General features: G+C 38.4%; 1 protein-coding gene across 1 annotated transcript in view; it reads left to right on the forward strand.

Annotated features, from left to right (window-relative positions):
* The window catches only part of RYR2 (ryanodine receptor 2 (cardiac)), a 471,929-nt gene that overhangs the window by 168,854 nt on the left and 281,850 nt on the right, over positions 1–21,225 (forward strand). The window contains exons 4-5 of the mRNA XM_009893652.1: positions 10,737–10,757; positions 18,990–19,004. Of these exons, the coding sequence (XP_009891954.1) occupies positions 10,737–10,757; positions 18,990–19,004 (36 nt within the window). The remainder of the gene's footprint in view (positions 1–10,736; positions 10,758–18,989; positions 19,005–21,225) is intronic.

Consider the following 21,225-nt stretch of genomic DNA (forward strand, 5'->3'; position numbering starts at 1 on the left):
TTTCAAATCAGAAATCTTGTCTCTTACTTTGGGAGTTCAATACATTTTGTGAAACGTTGCTGATTTTTTTTTTAATATTTTTTTTCTTCAAGTAAGTCATTCTGTTGTTGGGGAGTGACAAACATTCTGTAGTTCCACTCAAATTTTGTAAGGTCAAGGAAAAAGTTCTCAATGTTTCTGTTAATTTGGGAGGAATATGCCGTGAACCAAACTTACAGAACTTAGTGTGAACTCTTTTTATTATCACTATGGTTGGATAGGAAAAATAGTCTTGTTTCTTCATAGCTAAGTGGGTAAGACCTGTAAATTGATTATATCATAATTGCATACTGGAAGGTGCTAACACATTTATTGGAATCTTTTGGTACACATTTGAGACAGTTAATGCTACAACTAACTCACTCATTGACTTGATCTTGTAGCCCTACATTTGCTGTATCCAGACTTGACATTGCTCAGCCTTTTTATAGTGTTTCTCCACTGAGGAAAATAACATATAGAGACATCCTTACATGCTATTACTGCAGGAAGTATGAGACTCCAGTGCTTCTTGTGACTGTCTGAGTATTGCAAGAAGCTGCAAAGTAGACAATAAAACTTTATTAGGGAACTGAGACCTTTGTGTGGAAATGACCGTTAAAACACAGTCTTGCTCCGGTTCAATATTGCACACTGTTTGGCCTTTTTGTGGCTCAGATGTCTGCACCTACCCAGCTTGCCTAGTCCATTCTCAACTCATGAACATGGTGCCATGGGTTGAGAGGAGAAAGAGCACATGCGATAGCCTTTCTACTGAGATTTCTTCTGAAAACCCAGTGGCTTTTCCTGCTTTTTCCAGTGAAATCCTAATCACTTTCATAGATGATTTCAGAATTTTCTGGCTTGATGTAAAACAGTGGAGAAAATAATACCTTAACTAACACAGAGCTCTCATTAGGGCATTTAAAAGCTCAAGCAAGGTATTAATGGAGTAAAGTGATTTTTTTGATCGTCACAGTACATTTTTGATCATTTCTGGTTGATACATTTTGTCAATGAAGTACAAAAATTATCTTGTTATGTGCTAAAACATTTAGGAAAGCATTTCTGACCTTTCTTCTTTCTTTTTCTTTTTTTCCTTCTCCCCCACTCCAGCATCTATTGTCTTATTCAGAATGTCTGTGCTGTAGGTGACCCTGCTCTGGCAGGGGGGTTGGACTAGATGATCTCCAGAGGTCCCTTCCAACCCTGACCATTCTGTGATTCTGTCTTTTACCACAGGCCAATCTTTGAAACCTTTTGTGGATAGGACAGTGTGTAGGGGCTTTCCTGGCAACTTGAAATGCAAATCTCCTGAGGATTTGGAAGCTACAAATATAGCTGGTGGTTTGAGTACAATACAGCAGGAAGCATTTTCTAAATTCTTTATCTCATGTTTATTCTGCATGTATTTAAAGCAGTTAGGAATTTTTGGTTCATAACCATCTCCTTTTTATATTCTAGTGGCATTTCATAAAGGGAACTTTCGGTGCTTTTGCTTCTTAATTCTGGGCAGATTTTTCATTTCCATCAGTCTCCTGTTTTTCTTTTGGTGTATTGGATCAGTTCAGACTGTAGGCAAGATTAGACTAATCAAGAAGTCGGATTCAGAGCCAAGTAAGAAGGAACCCTACTGTAGTTGGGATTTGGAAAGAGCTTCCTGAAAATGAGATCAGGAAGGTGATGATTAAAGGGCGCGGTACAAACGTATAACACTCACTTGTGCCTAAGCGAAGACTTCAATCTATGAGGAAATGCTTAGCTAAAAGTTTCATTTCTTTCGCCGCTTGATATAACCAACTTCTGTTGCCCCAATGCGTAGTTCAGCAGATTTTTAATAAATAGAATGGTATGCATTGAATTAATTATCTTTCTAATATAAACCTGACACTGATTTTTAAACTGATTTCAGAGTACAGAAATAAGACAGGTAGCTGTTTCTTTTGCATTGGAATAATTTTTTTCCTAATTTTTTTAATATCTTTTGATAGCCTTTATTTCCTTCTTTTATGCTGTTATTTTTGATCTGCTGCATATTTTTCCACATCTGTGGGTTCGATAGTTTTTATACATTGTTGTGTCATTCCTTTTACTGACAGCAGATCTTAACTTTGGACCAGAACTGATTGATTAGTGTACAGCCTGGTTATTGACACTAATATCTGACTTTTATTTCCTCCTTTAGTAACATTAGTTCCAGAATGTCCTTGTTTTCCTCTAGATGTCACAGTCTCTCCCCACCCTGATCCAATTACATGAGAAAAGCACTGATATGCAGACAGAAATAATTCCTGAACAATATGAGAAAATAGCCATAAAATAAGTGTCTCCATTAACTTTTATTTAAAAGTCTCAGTTACATTGTGGTAAAAGCATTGTAATTAATGCTTGGAGTTTTCCAGATTTGTACACTCATATATCCATGTCAGACCTAATTAAGAGAATGAAAGCATTTGATTGCACACATCGTGTGTGCATTCTAAGCTAAACCGTTTCAATAATATGAAAAATTTCAATTTCACAACCTCTACTCCAATATTTGACAACTTCATTATTCAGGAAAATGCTGTCTGCAGATACCCATCAGTTAGGCAGAGTTCCAGCTAAATTTCATCATGAGCTTATTAACTCCCGTCTAATCATCCAGTCATGGCTGATTAATCATTTCTCCTGGTGCCTTGTTTTAATAAAATCTGTTTTCCGTGCCACTGACCAGCAAACTGCTGTCTAATTTTGTGTGTGGGATAGTCTTTGCTGAAGGGAGCAAAACACAGCCCTTTGCCACTGATCTAAAGGGCCTTGCGTGAAGGAATCGTCACTTGCAAGTGTCTTGCGTCTATAATTCTCCTCCTGTGTTTAAGGGATGGTGAAACTGTGTTTCCTCACAGAGCTAAAAAGGTTTCCCATGCTGCGGGGAAGGAGCGGAGGCATTTTGGGACAGGAATGCAACTGTAGCTGGTGGATTTTGGGATATTCAAATCATCCATCTCCAGCTGTGTAACTCTGAATTCATTAATTACTTTGTCTTAGTAAGCAGCAAGATAACACGGAGAGCTGGCAGCTTTATCATTTTCTCAGCATGGGGGGAGGGGGAAAGTAATTTCATCCCCCACGCAAATAGAAAAAACGTAACGCTCCCTATTTCTTTTTATAAGTGTTCTGTGTATTAATGAATAAGGCAATTTATCAAGGTACTTCCAAAAAAAACCCCCAAAACTGGCTGTTAAACGCGCTCTTGACAATTTTAGCTCTCTGATCTACACTACAGTAGCCTAGCTAATAACATGTCCGAAGGCTAACAGCAGTTGTTGTGAATGTGACGGGCTGAAAATGTTTTCAGGTAGGAAGAGTCAGAAATGAACCAGAGGTCTCTTAATGTAATGAACCAGAGCTCTTTTAATTTCCTAGCACTGATCAGAAAGTTTTCTCTTTTGTCAAACATTAAGGCAAGAATTATCATTTTTTTTTCAATCAAACTTTTGAGCAAAAAAGTCCAAACTATAGCTTCTTATTTCTGTAGGTTATTGGGGTGTTTTCATTAGTCTAAGGGTTGTCTACATGCGCCAGGCATAACTCACTGAAGTAACAAAACAGTGCAGCAGTAATTTTCTTCAGAAATTCTTTGGCTCAGTCTTCATCAGATAGTGGTGTATCATGAAGAGAGACAGAGCTCTTATGTCCAGCAGTGTTAGCTTGTACTTATTGCAAGGTCTGCCCTTCCAAACTTTGAATTTGCATAACCTAAATGCTTCTAACTGCAAAGAAAGAAGTGAGAGAAAGAAGAGAAAGGAGGGGAGAGAAGGTAGAGAAAGAAGTGGAGCTCAAAGCATCTCGTGCAGTGCGGGCCTTTGTATCATGCAGATCGACTTATTGACTACCAGTGGAAAGCTTTAAGAAAAGATGAGGTAGTTTAGAGACTTACTCTACTTAAAATCCTGGCTATTCTCAGCTGTTTTAGAGGTGCCACACTGCTAAGAGGAGAACAGGAAATACAATAGGGGGGAAAAAAAAAGGTACAAAACTTTTGCAGATAAAACAAATACTGTCATTTTCTCCTCAGTGCACCTTATTTAGCATCAGAAGTGATTGTTAGCAGGCCATTTCAAGTAAGGCACAAAAACTTGGCTTTGATCAACTGTGCTTTGATCAAATGTAAGTACTGGAAAAAATCAAGAAGTGAAGGCACAGTATTTTTGCATTCTGCTTATCCTCAGGGAGAGGCAAGGACAGGAATAAAATCATTATCTATTTCAAATCACAGAATCATGACAAGCAAATATTTCTAGCCTGGCACAAGGGCTCTTCTTTTGAGTGTGCCATATTTGGAATGAGGATGTATGAGGACGTATGGCATAAAAGCAAACATTTTTATCATCCCAGACAAGTTTCCTTTTTTAGTGGTAGATGGCAGGCCTTTTTGCAGCCTTACCACAACCATTGGATCTCTAATGTGCTCAGAGGTTTCTTTCCATGACAATGGTCTGTAAAAACTGACCTTGAGGGAAAGAGCAATTAATTTATTTCTTCTCAGTTAAGTTTTCTGATCTACGTTTCATACAGAGAAGGAGCTAAACTAAACAGACATGAAAGTACAGCTCTTGAAGCATCTTGAGGACAAAAGTCTGCAATGGAAGACAACCCTGGGCTAGAAGAGAAGACATATCATCAATTAACTTGTTTAATATTAAATTCAGGAAATCAAGGTGTCTACGAAGATAATCAAGTGTTGTAACAGAAACAAAAATACAATTAAATTTGGGATCTTTTGGGACCTTTATCTAGCTCAAGTCTAGTTATTCCCATCTTACTTATCTCTGTTAGAGAGTTTTAGACAGAGGTTTTGCTATATGTTCTCAGTTTCCTCAATTGAGACATGGAAAAAAAAAATCTTATTTTTTCTAACAGTTGTCTTGCTTCAGTTCTGAAAAATAAGTGTAGATGAAGATATAACATCCGCTATCTGGAATGCTTTGCTTCATTGAGATTTCAGGTCACGGTCCCGACGTGGATCATGGCAGTGTATGTGCAGTTTTCATAAGTAGTTATAGAGAATGTAATTAGCCATAGTCAGCTAAGATTCTCCTATACAGTGTGGAATAAAGTTCCTCAGTGTTTTTGTATGCTGCTCAAGCAGATGAAAGAAAACAGAATACAGAAGCCAGCGTTAGGAATTGTAGGCTGTTCTGCACAGCTTAAAGTAGTTTACTTTCCAGCTTTCTGTGCTGGTAATTAATGTTGCTGTATTAGTGGATGTTCAGCACATGTTCTGTGAGCTTGCTTTATGTCAAGATTTGAAAACCGAGTTTGTGAAAGATTTCTCATAATGGTGAAAAGGTCCCTCTTTATTTCTCTTGATCTAGTTCATGACTCCTTATGAAAAGAGAAAAGAGAAGTAACAGAACTACATTCGTGCTGTTTTGCCTGGCTTTTATGGTTAACGCAGCGCTGGATATCTGTTGTAAAAACCAGCCCTTCAGTTTGGATTAAATGCATTTAAAATGAAAGCTTGGCTGAAAAAATCAGAGCTCTTGTGTGCCTCTGAAGAGAAGTCAGGGAGTACAGGTCTGAAGTTTCTGGATTAGCACTGCAGTAAATCGTGGTTGTATGTTCTTCATGGAGGACTTCTTCCTGCAGTTACATGAAATTCTAAGGGAAGTATCAAGACTCTGTAGTATAATGTTCCCATCTAGTTCAAGAAGAGAAATTACTTTTATAATTTTAAATGCTGTCTTTGATCTTTTGCTTGATTCTGAGAATGCAATTTTGCATCCTTGATTTTTCTTTTTATAGCACTACCTGTATTCCGTAGACATACAGATGTAAGGGTGCCTTACCATTTTAGTATCCATGAAGCACTATGATGTACTTTGAAAGGTCATATTTTCTGCTCATTAAATTAGTTATGTTGATGGCTACTTGCTAACAGCAGGCCGTGAAATAGTTCTTTTAAGTTGAAGTTAGTAGCTTTCTGTAAAATTATTAATTATAACTAGCCCACAATCACTAAGTAAATTCTAGAGACGTTGTATCCTTCACCCTTTTGGTAACTCTGGTGTTTTCATGGCAAGATAATAATTTCCTACACTCGGAACTGTCAGATGGCAACAAACCCACTAAGTTTTGATATCTAATGTTAGCCAGTGTCATGTTCTTTTCTTTTGGGGAAGTCTTCTGAGAACATAGATACCTATGCAAGGAATATTTCTAAGTAGCATACTGCATTTGAGAGATGTATGCTTTAAGATGGATTCTGCTTCCTCTACTGGAGGAAATATTGTAAAGGTAGATAGGCTTTGGATAAAGAAAATAAGGAAAAAAAAAATAGTATATACCTACCTAACCATTTTCTTTTCCCAAACAATATGACTTAGTGATCAGGACAGAAGATGGGCCAGAAGAGGAATAGTTATTGAATTCCATGAATTTAGATTCATTGTAACACGTCAAAATTTACTGTGCTTTATAAAATAAATTATTGTCCTGTTCTTTCAGACCACGGTTAATGCAATGTATGATTGAAGTGAAGTAGTTTACACTGTAAGATACCACAGTGAGAGGGAGCTTATAGATGCGACTGCCAATCCCTGCCTGCCATACCCCCAACTCTTCCTGAAGTTTAAGCCTTCCTAGACCAGTTGGAAGATGTATACCTCCTGACATGTCAGCAAAACCTAAGCAGAGTAATTTATGGTAAGAACAGGCAGTTCCAAGTCCAAGGAGCATAAAGTGCTCCTTGGTTGTGGTGGTTGGAGGATGTCTTGGGCGTAGCGACCACAAAATGTTAGAGTTTTCAGTTCTTGGAGAAGTAAGGAGGGAAGTCAGCAGAACTGCTACCTTGGACTTCTGGAGGGCAGCCTTTGGCCTGTTTAGGAGACTGGTTGACAGTCCCTTGGGGGGCAGTCCTGAAGGGCAAAGGAGTCTAGGAAGGCTGGACATTGTTCAAGGAAATCCTAAAGGTGCAGGAGGAGGCCGTCCTCATGTGCCAAAAAGATGAGCTGTGGGGAAGAAGACCAGCCTGGCTGAACAGAGTGCTTCGGCTGGGACTCAGGGAGGGGGGAAAAAAGAAAAAAAAAGAGAGTTTATGACCTTTGGAAGAAGGGGCAGGCCACTCAGGAGGACTACAAGGATTTATGAAGTTGTGCATGGAAAAAAATTAGAACGACCAAAGCCCAACTAAAACTTAATCTGGCTAATGCTGTAAAAGACAATAAAAAATGTTTCTATAAATACATTAGCAACAAAAGGAGAGCTAAGGAGAATCCTTGTCCTTTATTGGATGCGGAGGAGCAACATAGTGACAAAGGATGAGGAAAAGGCTGAGGTACTTAATGCCTTCTTTGCCTCAGTCATTAACAGTAAGACCAGTTGTTCTGTGGGTACCCAGCCCTGAGCTGGTAGACAGGGATGGGGAGCAGAATGAAACCCCCATAACCCATGGGGAAATGGTTAGCGACCGGCTTACACCACTTAGACACACACAGGTCTATGGGGCTAGATGGGATCCACCCAGGGTACTGAGGGTGCTGACAGAAGTGCTCACCAAGCCACTTTCCATCAGTTTTCAGCAATCCTGGTTAACTGTGAGGTCCCAGTTGACTGGAAGTTAGCAAATGTGATGCCCATCTACAAGAAGGGCTGGAAGGAGGATCTGGGGGACTACAGGCCTGTCAGTCTGACCTTGGTGCCAGGGAAGGTCATGGAGCAGATCGCGTGGTACATGCAGGACAACCAGGTGATCAGGCCCAGTCAGCATGGGTTTATGAAAGGCAGGTCCTGCTTGACTAACCTGATATCCTTCTATGACAAGGTGACCTGCTTAGTGGATGAGGGAAAGGCTGTGGATGTTGTCTGCCTAGGCTTTAGTAAAACCTTTGATACCGTTTCTGACAGCGTTCTGCTGGAGAAACTGGCTGCTCGTGGCTTGGACAGGCGCACTCTTCACTGGGTAAAAGTCTGTCTGGATGGTGGGGCCCAGAGAGTTGTGGTGAATAGAGTCAAATCCAGTTGGTGGCTTGTCCCAATTGGTGTTCCGCAGGGCTCGCTATTGGGGCCAGTTTTGTTTAATATCTTTATAAATGACCTGGACGAGAGAATTGAGTGCACCCTCAGTAAGTTTGCAGATGACACCAAGTTAGGAGTGTTGATCTGCTTGAGGGTGGGAAGGTTCTACAGAGGGATCTGGACAGGCTGGATCGATGGGCCGAGGCCAATGGTATGCAGCTCAACAAGACCAAGTGCTGGGCCCTGCCCTTGGGTCACAAGAACCCCATGTGCAGTGCTACAGGCTTGGGGAAGGGGAACTGGCGAGGCCAATGGTATGCAGCTCAACAAGACCAAGTGCTGGGCCCTGCCCTTGGGTCACAAGAACCCCATGTGCAGTGCTACAGGCTTGGGAAAGAGTAACTGGAAAGCCTCCCTGCGGAAAAGGACCTGGGGATATTGATCAACAGCTGGCTGAATATGAGCCTGCAGTGTGCCCAGGTGGCCAAGAAGATCAATAGCATCCTGGCTTCTCTGGAGCGTGTCCAGAGAAGGGCAAGGAAGCTGTTGAAAGGTCTAGAGCACAAGTCTTCTGAGGAGCAGCTGAGGGAACTGGTGTTGTTTAGCCTGGAGAAGAGGAGGCTGAGGGGAGATCTTATCGCTCTCTACAACTACCTGAAAGGAGGTTGTAGAGAGGTGTGGGTTGACCTCTTCCCCAAGTAACAAGCAATAGGATGAGAGGAAACGGTCTCAAGTTGCACCAGGGTAGATTTAGATTGGATATTAGGAGAAATTTTTTCACTGAAAGGGTTGTCAAGCACTGGAACAGGCTGCCCAGGGAAGTGTTTGAGTCACCATCCCTGGAGGTATTTAAAAGACACGTAGATGTGGTGCTTAGAAACATATTTTAGTGGTGGACTTGGCAGTGTTAGGTTAATGGTTGGACTTGATGGTCTTAAAAGTCTTTTCCAACCTAAGCGATTCTATGGTTCTGTCTCTTTGGATGCATTCGTAGTCTTTCCTGTATGACCATCATGTAGGTGTCAAACTGTAGGATTTGACAAGCGTACATGTTCAAGTGGTTATACTGAGAGACTACAAATAAAGGTCCGTTTGGCATATGCCAAGTCCTGTTGACAATTCTATTTAAAGATGAGTATACCAATGCAGATTTAGTGTGTACAATTTATAAATACTTGGCAAATACTGCACTTGATTCTTGAAGCTAATTGATGTCCATTAAAATAAAATAAATGGACAATTCAGCAATAAGGCAATTGATTGTACAACTGACGATATACGTTGAGTTCTGAGTGGATTCCTTCTGACACCAATTGTGGCTGCTCTGTTCACTTAAATTTTGGATCAGTGAGAACAGAAAGGAAGACAAAGTGTGAATCAACTCACCTCTTCAGCATTGTCACACAGTCAAAGTGCTTGTAATGCGATGTTCTCAGTGCATATACAATTTTAACAAAGCAAAAGGTGTATCAAAACCAAAGTAATAAATGAAAGATTTGTATGTAAATCAAACTTGGGTATTCCTCACCTCTTTTTTTTAAGGCGTCGTAGTTGTATTTTTGCATTTAGATTTAAATCATTGCTTGCTTTTCTAACTTATCAACATCTTATTATATCTTTTCTTATATTGCATCTGTTTTAAAACACTAGGTGGTTTTTAGGAGGGATTTCTGCTGCTGTGGTTGATAACAAAAGTCACAGTAAAGATTATTAAAAAAAATAGAGGCAAATCACAGAATTTCTATTATAAATCTAAATGGAGTCGAAATCTCAGAAGAGAGATAGGAATTGTCAAATTAACAAATGCTTGTAAGTTTATCATGTTAATTAGTTGAGAGTTCAGATTGTGGTTTCTAACCTTTGTGTGCTAGGAAGTCTGAACAATACTGAAAATAAAAAAAACTGCAGTGTGTTCTGTGCTAAGTCCGGAGACAAATCTACTTCAGATACACTGCTGGTGGTGCCAACTGAGTTTTTGATAGGTAGTGCCATACTCACCTTTCTAGTAACTGAAATGTGTTCTAGTAGATATTTTCAATCCTTTCTGAGACTCTAAGGTGGTCCAAAGACTTTTTAGAGAGAGTAATTTAAAATCTGTTTCCTTAATGAACCTTGAAACAGTTTTGTTAATACAAAACCTTAAGCTTTCATAGCGATTCTCTTATTCCCTATAGGAGAAAGGAATGACATTTTGGTGTGCTGTTCTCTGTTCTTATGCAAGTAATTCTGTTATGCTGCAGGTAGTAGGGTCAGGGTTTGACTGGTACCCCCTGATTAATACTTATGGCGTTCATTAAAGTGGCAAACCTTGAATAGCAGCTTCTAATCCTTTTCAAGTGAATAATGTTCACTTATGACAGAGCTTTATTCAAGAGAAAATGGAGATGCGGTTTGTGGGGAAACTGTGTTCTTTATTTTTGGCTGCTTGGTGCTGAATACAATGTGGAATTATTTCAGCATCGGTCTTCATTTGCTGCCTATTACCTGATATTTAGATGGATGTTTTGGGCTTCCATAATTTGAAGTGTTTCCCATAAAATAGAGACAAAAAGTGAGGTATTGGCATTTTAAAGAGGTGCCAGGAGAATAACTTCTACTCATTTTCTTTCATACTAGATACATTTCCGAAAATGTGAAATGTTAACTTCAAAATAGACTTTGATATGCTGTATTTAAGGAAAAAAGATTTACTGATTTCTTGCTTTTTCTTTCTACAGCTAGTTGATGTGGAAAAATGGGTATGTGATTCTGTCTTTTATTCACTTGATCCCAAATGTTTCATGTTGCCACTGAGTCTAACCTGTCTGTTTTGATACCCTCTGTGTTCATGACCCTTCAACTTGCATGGCTCAAAAAAAGAGGCGAATACATAGTCATGTAGGATCTGGTCATTCCTGACCTGTCATACCAAATTACATGCTACTCCAATGACTTTTCTCTCTTTTAATTTGATTGTAGAATTGCGTAACATGAAAGTGTGATTATTGCCTGTCAGTTTTGAGCCTTGCTGTCTAATGTTATAACTCCATTCTGTAACCCACCCTGTCTTTTCCAGTATAGACACTGTAATCCTAAAATGCATGACAGTAAGAGAATTAATACTGATAAATAATGTGTGATGCTGTATCTAGCTGCTAATAATATATATACACAAAATACTAATGATGGAGAACAGCTGCTACAGAATAAAAAAATCATTCATAGATCTTAGCAAATAAAGTCAAAGCACAGTTCACTGCTGAATGTGTTGTTAAGGCCTTTCCTAATGTGTCTGTGTATACCATGCGTATTTGTTTGAGCATCTGATATAACTCCCCTATATGGGACATATTTACGTATGTTTTCCTCCAATGTAATCTTTAACATGTGCATATGTATGAGTTAGTGGTCATAAAAGTGTGTGTAGAATTTTGTTCACATTTAAAATGCTGGAAGCCTCTCTGAAAGCTTGGACCATAATAGGCATCCGTGATTTCTTAATACTTAATTTGACCTGCGCATGACCAGAAATTTGACCTGCGCATGACCAGAAAAAACCTCAGACCTCCTTTGGTATATGGCCAATAACCCAGCTAGAGCACTGGTCTCACTTTATTTTGGCCAGACATAGAATTTTCATCTGTGGTTATTGCATGTTTATAGTAAGTAGTGACTCAAGTTATAGCTTGCTTGAGACTCCTGTAGGTAAGTACATTGTTTAACTGGTGGCTTAGGCTATTCAACACCCTTTCTACTCACGTATTCGTGTCTATGTCATGTGACATATATGTGTAGATGTTTATAATATTTATTAAACAGTAACTGTAGTTAAGTATTAATTTTAGGTAATTGCATCAGTATGACAGCATTATCCATATTCTGTGAATCTGATATTTGTGACAACCAGCAAATTTTTATATGGATTGATATGGAATGTTTTTAAGCCATAATGATGGTCAGGTTATCTTCTCATTTTGTCCATTATTGTCCAAATTACAAGTGAGAGGGTTTGGTTCTAATTCTTTAGATTCTGTGTTTTTATTCCTATGAAGAACTTTACTATGAAAAGAAAAACACCAATAAAAAAAGTAGTTCAGTAATATACGGGCACCTGGCCTCATGCTTCAAGTTGCATGAAAAATTGCAAGCCAGAAGTTTATTGGTTACACTCTGACATGGCTTGTTTTGAAGTATTGACTTGACTGAAGTATTCATGGAATGTGTTCTTGGAAATCATGGTATTAACTGCATAAATAGAAGTCAGATCTGCTTTTTTTCTTTTTTTTTTTTTTTAATTCAGAATTTAGTAATGTCAAACTTTATGCTTTGGAAAGACTGCTTTACAGAAATGTGTCCTTAAACCATTTTAAACAGAAATGGTTCCCATGACAGCAGACCTAAATGTTTTCTTCCAAGTTATATCAGCTCAAGACTTTTCCTAATAGAATAATTCAGTAATCCATACAACCTCCTATCTGATGATGATGGAGTGATGCTGGCTTTACTTAAAATATGGAATCATTCTATCTCAGATGAGCCCCAGTTTGCCCTGTCAAGCAGCTTTTAACCCCCTCTATAATTGCAGAATGTTATCAGAGATCTTATGGTGGACTGCAGGTGGACATACTGCATTAATGCAGCGGAAGGCTGGCTTTGCACAGCTGCGTTGTCACTGAGGCCAGACACCTCATTCTACTACGTATATTTCTTCATAAGCCATTTTCCAGTGTACAACACACAAGATTAATATAAGTGTGTTCAGTTATATCTATGGATCTGTGGACACCTTGAAGTCCAAGCCCAGAGCCTAAGTTCAGCAAGCTTCATGTCAAATTAATTACCAAATTAGCAACTGAAAGTTGCCGCAAGTAGTTTCATGCCATTCATAGCATAAGCTAAAGTCATCCACTTCTGAGCTGTTCCAGCCTATAAAGTGTGCTAACGAAAATTTTGGAAGGAATCCCTCCATTTCTGCTGTGCTTCTGTTGAATGACTATCATCTGATAATTTTGTTCCAAAATCTTAATTCTACTGTAAGGCGTGTGATGGCAGTTGGAGCTGGGTAAGAATTAAATGGACTTAAGATATTCCTTGAACCTTTGGCTTTCTCCTTTTGTCTCTCAGCAGTTGTGACTGTGAGGGCTTACAGCACTGCTTCAGTGCAGAATCAAAGAGATTAGTTTAAAACATCTAGCCAAATGTAAAAAATAATGGAAGTAAGGCTTACCTTTTCCACCCCAGCCCCCATTTCATATTTGAAAATGGCTTTTTTGCTTTTAATGAAATTACCAAAGCAGGGGGAACCCAACATTTACTAAATGTTGGAGGGATTTACTAAATTTCAACTGGAAGTTATAAGACCCTGAATATATCTTACTATCAGCTGAAATTGAATAATGCATAGTGAAAGGAATTCCTTTCAACCTGCCTGTCATTTTCGTCTCTTTTAATATATTTATGAAACAAGGGAAATAATTGTAAAGTCTCTGTTGCTGTGAATTAGCAACTATTGGTGTTTCTTTGCAAATCTGAGATTTCAAGGTGGGTGCTGTATACTTCAAGGGTTTGATTTTTAAAGGACTTCTGTTCTCATAAAAGCACCTGAATGTCTGTCTTGACTTTTGAAACAAGTGCTTAGAATTCACTGTAAGGAGTGGGAATTTTCTAGGGCATCTGTGGTTTCCAAAACCTAGCCTTTTTTACACATTTGCCTATATATGGTTGGTGAATTATTTTGAAAATTTGGCATTAAGAGCCATTAAGAATGATTGTTTTCAAGACAGATTACTCTGAAGAGCTTTTTACCTGAAGGGAAACCAAGTGTATTGGTTCTTAAATTTAGAGTGCAAGGGGCAAGGATTTTCATCCTTAGGCTGGCTAATGGCAAAGCTGTGGTAACTATAACATTGTAGGATTGTCTGTAACTTTTAAATAGTCAGAGGAACCTCTTCTGCTGAAGGTAGTTGTTGATCTTCTCTTCCCCTCAAATAGTTATTGTGTTAGCTCAGTTTTATGCAACTAGTAAAACTAATTTGCAGTTTCTTTGGAGAAAAGCTTGCAGAGTAAGGAAGCACACTTTTGACACTTTTTAAAAGAATTGCTTTCATTACAGAAACTTCTGGGTTGGGAAGAAGTGAATAAATTCTGGCTTTGAGGCTGGTGTGGACTGGGTAAATATAACAAGAACAAGTGGATGTTGACTAGAGGAAACAAACTAGAGTTGCTGTAGAGTTTGGAGTGAGCTGCAAAACAAAGCTTCATCAAGACAAATGGCTGCAGTCGTATGTCTTCAGTGCCATTAAAGTAATTAAATGCACATCATGCTTTATAATCAGTGTGATTTTCAATCATTAAATGAATTATCGAAGGACTTGATTTTTGACAATAAGTTCATTTACTTAAATATAGATTTATTTTCCAGATTACTGTGGTGAAAAAATACGCTAATTGTGCACAAATATTTGATCCCCCAGTTTAAAGAATTTGCATTCAAATTTTAGTTACAACATAGACTGCAGAGGTGACTCAGTGTAGGGAGTCATATCAGCTGTGTTTAACATAGGATCACTCGGTTATACTCATACAGATCTTGTGGGAAAAGAGAAGATAGCACTGTACAATGTTAAATGAACAGGCATATTGAAGTGGAGTGACTAAGGAAATACTGCTTAAAATGCTTCACCTACGGAAGCAGCTTCAACTGCATCTGCAGTTCCATCCTTAGTGTACTGTATGCTGTAGTGGATGCTAATTGCAGACCAAGTCTAATTCACATCATCAAGAGAAAGCAATACAAACATTTTCTAAGTACACTTTTTCTTTCCAGAAGAAATCTGTGTGCAAATCTGACTGAAACTTATTTTAATAGAATAGTAGCATTTCCAGCTCTATACTAGGATTCCTTTGGTATTTCCTCGTCAGTCCATATTATTGATCTGAGAACTTCAAGCTGTGTTCTGTGTATCAACAGTAATTACTGTGAATTGCAGCAAACTGTCTACTTTCAGTTTACTTGGTTTCAGTACTCCTTGATTGAGTTAGTGTAAAGATCTGATATTTCTATGTAAGTAAATAAAATACTACAAGAATAGTATGAAAGAAATAGGAGATAATTTCTAAATTAAATGGATTTTAAAACTAATCCTGGCAAGAGTTCCAAATAAAATAGCATTACTGTTTCGCTCTTTTCATCAAGCCAGAGAGCCCAAGAATTAAGGTTGAGATTATGATAAATTAGAAGGTGTTTGAACAACTGTAGTAAGTGATATGCTACCCAAAAGCTGTCCAAGGAATGAAATAATATAATAACCCCAAACAGCTGTAAATATTTACATTAACAGCACATCCTTAGTGTGCTCTAGTAAAGCTTTAATCGGTTTTAAATTTTATTTATTTATTTTATTTTTGGAAAGAGAGAACAGTTAGGATGATGGATAGAACGATGGGTGTTATGTGCCTCAAATCTTCTAATTTAAAAACCTGCGAAGGTAATTTTTTTTTTTTTTTAAAGTCATATTCCAAGCCATGCAGCTAATCTGGCTGCTGGTGCTGAGTTTAGTTCCTCCACAAGGGTGCTATTTGTGTGACACTAAGCACTCACATAGGCATTTGTCCCCAAAAGATCAGACAGCATATGCAGTTGAAGACTTAAGTCAGTGGAATTTAATTATCCACTTACTGGTTACACTCAGTTACCAGTCTGACCTCTCAGGATAACTTTTGAGAAAGTTGGATGCTAGAGAAACAGGTGTAGCACATTCCGATTTATTGTTCAAGTGAATTTTAAAGGTGAAATGCTGTCTGTGATGCATTTTGTCATCAAATTTGCACTGATTTCAGTAGGACAGGATTTAACAGAGACACTTATTTGTACTCTAGAAGTACATCAGAAGTCCAGTCATTACCTTGCTTCTGAACACTCAGTAGAGAACCTCCAGTGGATTCATGGATTTCAGTGTCTGATACATATAAGTGTTCTGTAGTTAGCTCATAACTGGTCAGCTCTTCAGATATTGGAAGTGCTTTAGGTGTTTATGCTGCAGACAGTGTAGGGTTAGCAAGTTATTTAGACTCCTAATTATAATCAAAGCAGAGAACCAAACACTTCTAGTACATAGTTGGTACCATGCTACAGAAAATGTCAGCTTAATACATCCGATGAATTGCATTCTAGAAATGACTCTCTTCCTTGACTGTAAAATCTACACAACTAGCTGAAATCTTCATAGTGCAGATTTATCTCACCTTTAATAACTTGTGAGAGTGAGCTTCTTTTTAACAGTGTTCCATACCGAATACTGCATACATCTATGTGGTTTGTTAGGGTGTGTGGAATGTCACATTTTAAATGTAAATGTGACCAAGCTCTATTATCATCAGTTCAGCTCTACTGATGGAGTTAGCAGCTTTGTGTATAACTAAAATTATATATCATCACAATTTGGTCTCTTCTTTTACTTTTAGCTGAGTTAGTGCTGAAGTGGACAACAATTTTTTTTGTTGTACTTAATGACTGTATCGATTTGTCTTTTAATCACTTTAACACGTTGGTGTTAGTGTTTGGCAAACCATACCTTTCGAGAGCAATGAATGTTAGAATTACATTAAGAAATTTCAAGTTATAGGTCTGTTCTGTCTGTTTAATTTTCAAATACACATTCTGAATTGCTAATGTTAGTCCAGAAACTCATGTGTGCTGTCGTGCTGAGGTACGGAGAGCAAGTGTGAAGGAACAGAAAGTCCTTACCTCTGCAGAGGATGAGTTGGAGAAATTTCTTGTGTAACAGCCTGTTGTCTACCTGAAGTGCGTAATTTTTGTTGTTTTGCTTCAGGGTGGTTTTTTGGTGTGTGTGTGGTTTTTGGTTGGGTTTTTTTTTTTTTTTCCTTTCCAAGCTGAGAGTTAGTGCTTTTCAAAGTAAGCATTCTCCTCTAGCTAAGAAGGGATTTGGTCTAGAAACCTTGGAGAATGTTCTTGCAGAAGGATGTGACAGGAGTACCTGGGACCCTCTGCCCATCCATTTGCTGGTAGCTGGGCAGATGAGGCCATCACAGTTTGTGGCACATAGCTTCTCAGGATTGGCCCAAAGTTTCACAGGGACATTCTCTTCACAGTCACGGATAAAACGTGCATTTAAGAGTTTGCTACGAAGAGAAAGCATTTTTACAACAATTAAGTTTCAGAGTATTTCTTCGCCTGGTGGTTTTGAGTCAGTAAGTGTTTATATGTGTTCAGACTTCCCTCACCCACCGTTGTCTTTCAGGTTTTCTGGCTTGAAGGGGACTGCTCGTGGCACTTTCTGTCTCTAAGAATGAGATGTAAATCATCTTCAAAATTATTAAGGAACCAGAGTCACTCTAAAGAACACGATGTGACAGATGTAAACAGATGACAATTGCTTCTCTCTCATTTGTTACAGTTCATTTAATATGTCAATTGAAGAGAACAAATTGTTAAATCTGGTCTTCCAAAAATACAGCACAAGAAGCTGCTGTATCATTTTAGTAATCAAGGGAAGAGGTAAACGATTCACTGTAATTTGAAGCTAGTTAAGAGATTACAATCAAGCAGTTAAAATAATTTAAGTTTCACAGAAGGACTGTGGTTTAAATGCACTTGTAATATGGAAAAAGCAGTGGGGTTGCTTAGTTCTCAGGATAAAATTCCATTGATGAATGACAGCTGGAAGAGACTGATGTCTTTGATGGATCTAATCTCCTTGATAAACTGACAGCATGATGGCAAATCGAATTCAGTATTGACAAATATTGGGAAGGTTATGTTAGAATTAACCATGTAATTAACTTGTTTCTATATTAATGTATTTACACCCCCCCAACACTGTAGATATTTCGGCAAGGCTTCTGGTTAGTTTCTGGAGCCACCCAGTAAAAACAAACAAAACATTGAGGTGACAAGAAGTGGGATGAATAATAATGCTAAAATGATCATACTGTATTTTAAATCCTTGCTTTATGGGGATGGTAAACAGGGCACATGATCCATGATCTTCAGTTTGTTTCCAAATGTCTAACTACCAAATAGACCTAGAAGACTTTTAAGGAGAGAAGTCTTTGAACATTTTGAGATCATTAGATTATACTACTTTTTTTTTTTTTTTTTTTTTTTTTTTTTTAGCTAGAACATCTTGTACATCTTTACATCTTTGAGAACAGATACTTCTGTTTTAAAAGTGTGTATGAAACGAAAGCATCCAGTCTTGCTTGGAAGCTCTCCAGTTAGACTCTCTTTTCATGTGGAATAGAGATTTGCTGCCAAACTTCAGTCCTTAGCTTCAAACTTTGTGATACCAAAACATGAACTGATGATGTCAAAAGAGGAAAAGGTGGCCATAGAACTCTCACAAAGAAAACCAAATCATTGCATGTAGCATAACTTACCACTCTCCTTTTATTCTTGAGCACCTCCATGAAAATTAACCTAAAAATTTCCACAATCTTCTGACATCAGTCATGTGGTACTGATTTTTTTTTTTATCCACTGCATCAAATATTAGTAATATTTTAATTTTCTTAATTTACTCTGCGTTTACATACGATATGTTACTACAGTAGTGGTGTTGCTCTCCAGCACTGCGCTTTGAATGCAGGACTTTACAACTTGCATTTTACTTAGTTAGAAGCTGTCTGCAGAGCAAGTGAAGATGATCAGGCGTGGCTCCTGTTTTACTTGTACTGTGTTTTATCTTTAAGCAATAAGTATTTAATGTACTATATTATTTAAAGTAAAAAAAAAAAACTGGGAAAACGATTGCATAAAAAAATGATGAAGCCTTGTTCTGAGCAGCTGTTTTGCTTTCTAGCACGAGCTATAATTATGCTAATTGCAATGATAAATGTTCCTTTTAAATGTGGTTTGTAGTTCTGTGTATCCCACTCACATTTTCAGGGAAAACAAATCCCATTTTTAAGCACCTGAAAGCAAATATTCATTTCACATTTTCTCTTTTTTTCCCCTTCTCATGGCTCTACAGAAATTTATGATGAAGGTAAGCAAGTTAAACATCTAGTATTATACTTTCTGTGAATTCCTACAGTTAATTTAATTCATTCTTTTTCTTTATTTTTAACATCAGCATGAAACTTGCCTTCACTAAAACAACACGTACTGAATTTTGTAAAAAATTTGGTTTTAGAAACCACAGTGACTCTAATTTGGATTGGGTTATGGTTTATTTAGACCATGAAGGACCCAAAGGCAGACATCTTTGTGGAATGAGGACTCTGGGCCGTCTTCTCTAATTCTCAATTCTTCATTACCCTTTCAGTGAGAATACAACACTATCTGGTAAATGAGAAATCTTGAGACAATGAGCAAATAACAAAAGTTCCAGTAAAACATTGGGCATTCTGGAAAGCAGGGACAGCACACCGTTTCTTCTGTCGCAAGAATGCTGTTGTGATGGTGTGGTGTCTCAGTGGGGTGAGTGGGGAGCCCTTGGGCTAGGGGTCACTGGCCCTTTGCTGCCTCAGGTCAGTAAGCACGTGCAGGAGCTCTGCTTCTCAGTGCTTTTTTTGCCTTTTTTAAAAAAAAATATTTATTTATTAAGACTATGACAAGGCACTCAGTGATCCTCAAAACATTTTGAATAACTGGCATTTGAATAATTGGCTGTGATTTTAGCTGAGATGTGTTGGTTATCTGTTTTCTACTTTTTCCTTTAATTATTGATGTCTATTTCCAATGAATCTTCTAAAATTATTTGTTTACTGTTCTTCATACACTAAGAGTTTGCTGTTCTATGGTATGGTCTTGCTTTATTGTCACTCTCCAAAAGGGAGGAATTCTGGGCTAGATAAGCAGTGCTATTTTAAGGGCTGGATTTAATGATGTCAGAGAAATTTTCTTAGCGTGACTTCTCTGCTGATCCATCTTTTCTTCTCACTTGGCTGTCGGTCTTATTCTTTATCTGTGAGTTTCTTTCTCAAGTGACAAGGATGATTCACATTCCTTGTATCATACAGCTACAGAAAAGGCTTAGGCGCAATGCTTAACCTGTGAAAAATGCCTCCCTCCTCCACTTAGTTAGCTCTAAAATAACCAGGAAGATTTTTATTAATTCCTTCTATCTGCTATGCAGTGAGGGAGGAGGAGTACGGGGGAAGAGAAATCTTCACCAGGCTAAGGGAGAAATCGATAAATTTTATCCTCTTGGGCAATTTTTTTCCAAACTGCTGAAAGTGCTTGAAAATAGGATTTTGTAATGGAAGTATTGCCTCAGCCATAAATATAAATGTTTGTTTTACATAGACAACTGGAAACAGATGATCAATACTATTTATTTTTGATTTCTTTTCAGTGCTGTATCTGCTTTTCATTGGTGTGACATTAGCCATTGCCGGGAAAATGATAACATAAATGTAGTGATGGAAATACTAATCATGAGGTATATTTGAAGTGTTTCTAATTATGTGGCTGTTTATTTTGCCTTCTGACAGGTCAATATTAGCAAAATTGGGATCATTTACCATGGTGCTGGCACAAATGTTTATCATCATTACCAATCGCAGAATCTTCAGAGTTGGAAGAGACCTCTAGAGATCACCTAGTCCAACTCCCCTGCTAAAGCAGGATTGCCTAGAGCATGTTACTGCATCCAGGCAGGTCTTGAAAATCTCCAGAGAAGGAGACTCCACAGCCTCCCCGGGCAGCCTGTGCCAGTGCTCTGTCACCCGAACTGTAAAGAAGTTTTTCCCTGTATTTGAATGGAACTTCCTATATTCCAACTTGTGCCCATTGCCCCTCGTCCTGTCACTGGGAACCACCGAGAAAAGTGTGGCTCCATCCTCCTTCAACCCACCCTTTAGATATTTGTAAGCAATAATCAGGTCTCCCCTCAGCCTTCTCTTCTCCAGGCTAAAGAGTCTCAGCTCTCTCAGCCTTTCCTCATAAGGGAGATGCTCCAATCCCTCAGTCATCTTAGTTGCCCTTTGCTGGACTCGCTTCAGCAGTTCCCTGTCCCTCTTGAACTGGGGCGCCCAAAACTGGACACAGTATTCCAGTTGTGGCCTCACCAGTGCCGAGTAGAGGGGGAGAATGACCTCCCTCGACCTACTGGTCACACTCTTCCCTATGCAGCCCGGGATTCTATTGGCCTTTTTGGCGACAAGGGTACATTGCTGGCTCATGGATAATTTCATGTTTAGCAGGACCCCCAGATCCTTCTCCTCAGAACTACTTCCCAGCAGGTCCACCCCTAACCTATACTG

Source organism: Charadrius vociferus, unplaced genomic scaffold (assembly GCF_000708025.1).
Source record: "Charadrius vociferus isolate BGI_N301 unplaced genomic scaffold, ASM70802v2 scaffold309, whole genome shotgun sequence".
In the NCBI taxonomy this organism is placed as follows: Eukaryota; Metazoa; Chordata; class Aves; order Charadriiformes; family Charadriidae; genus Charadrius; species Charadrius vociferus.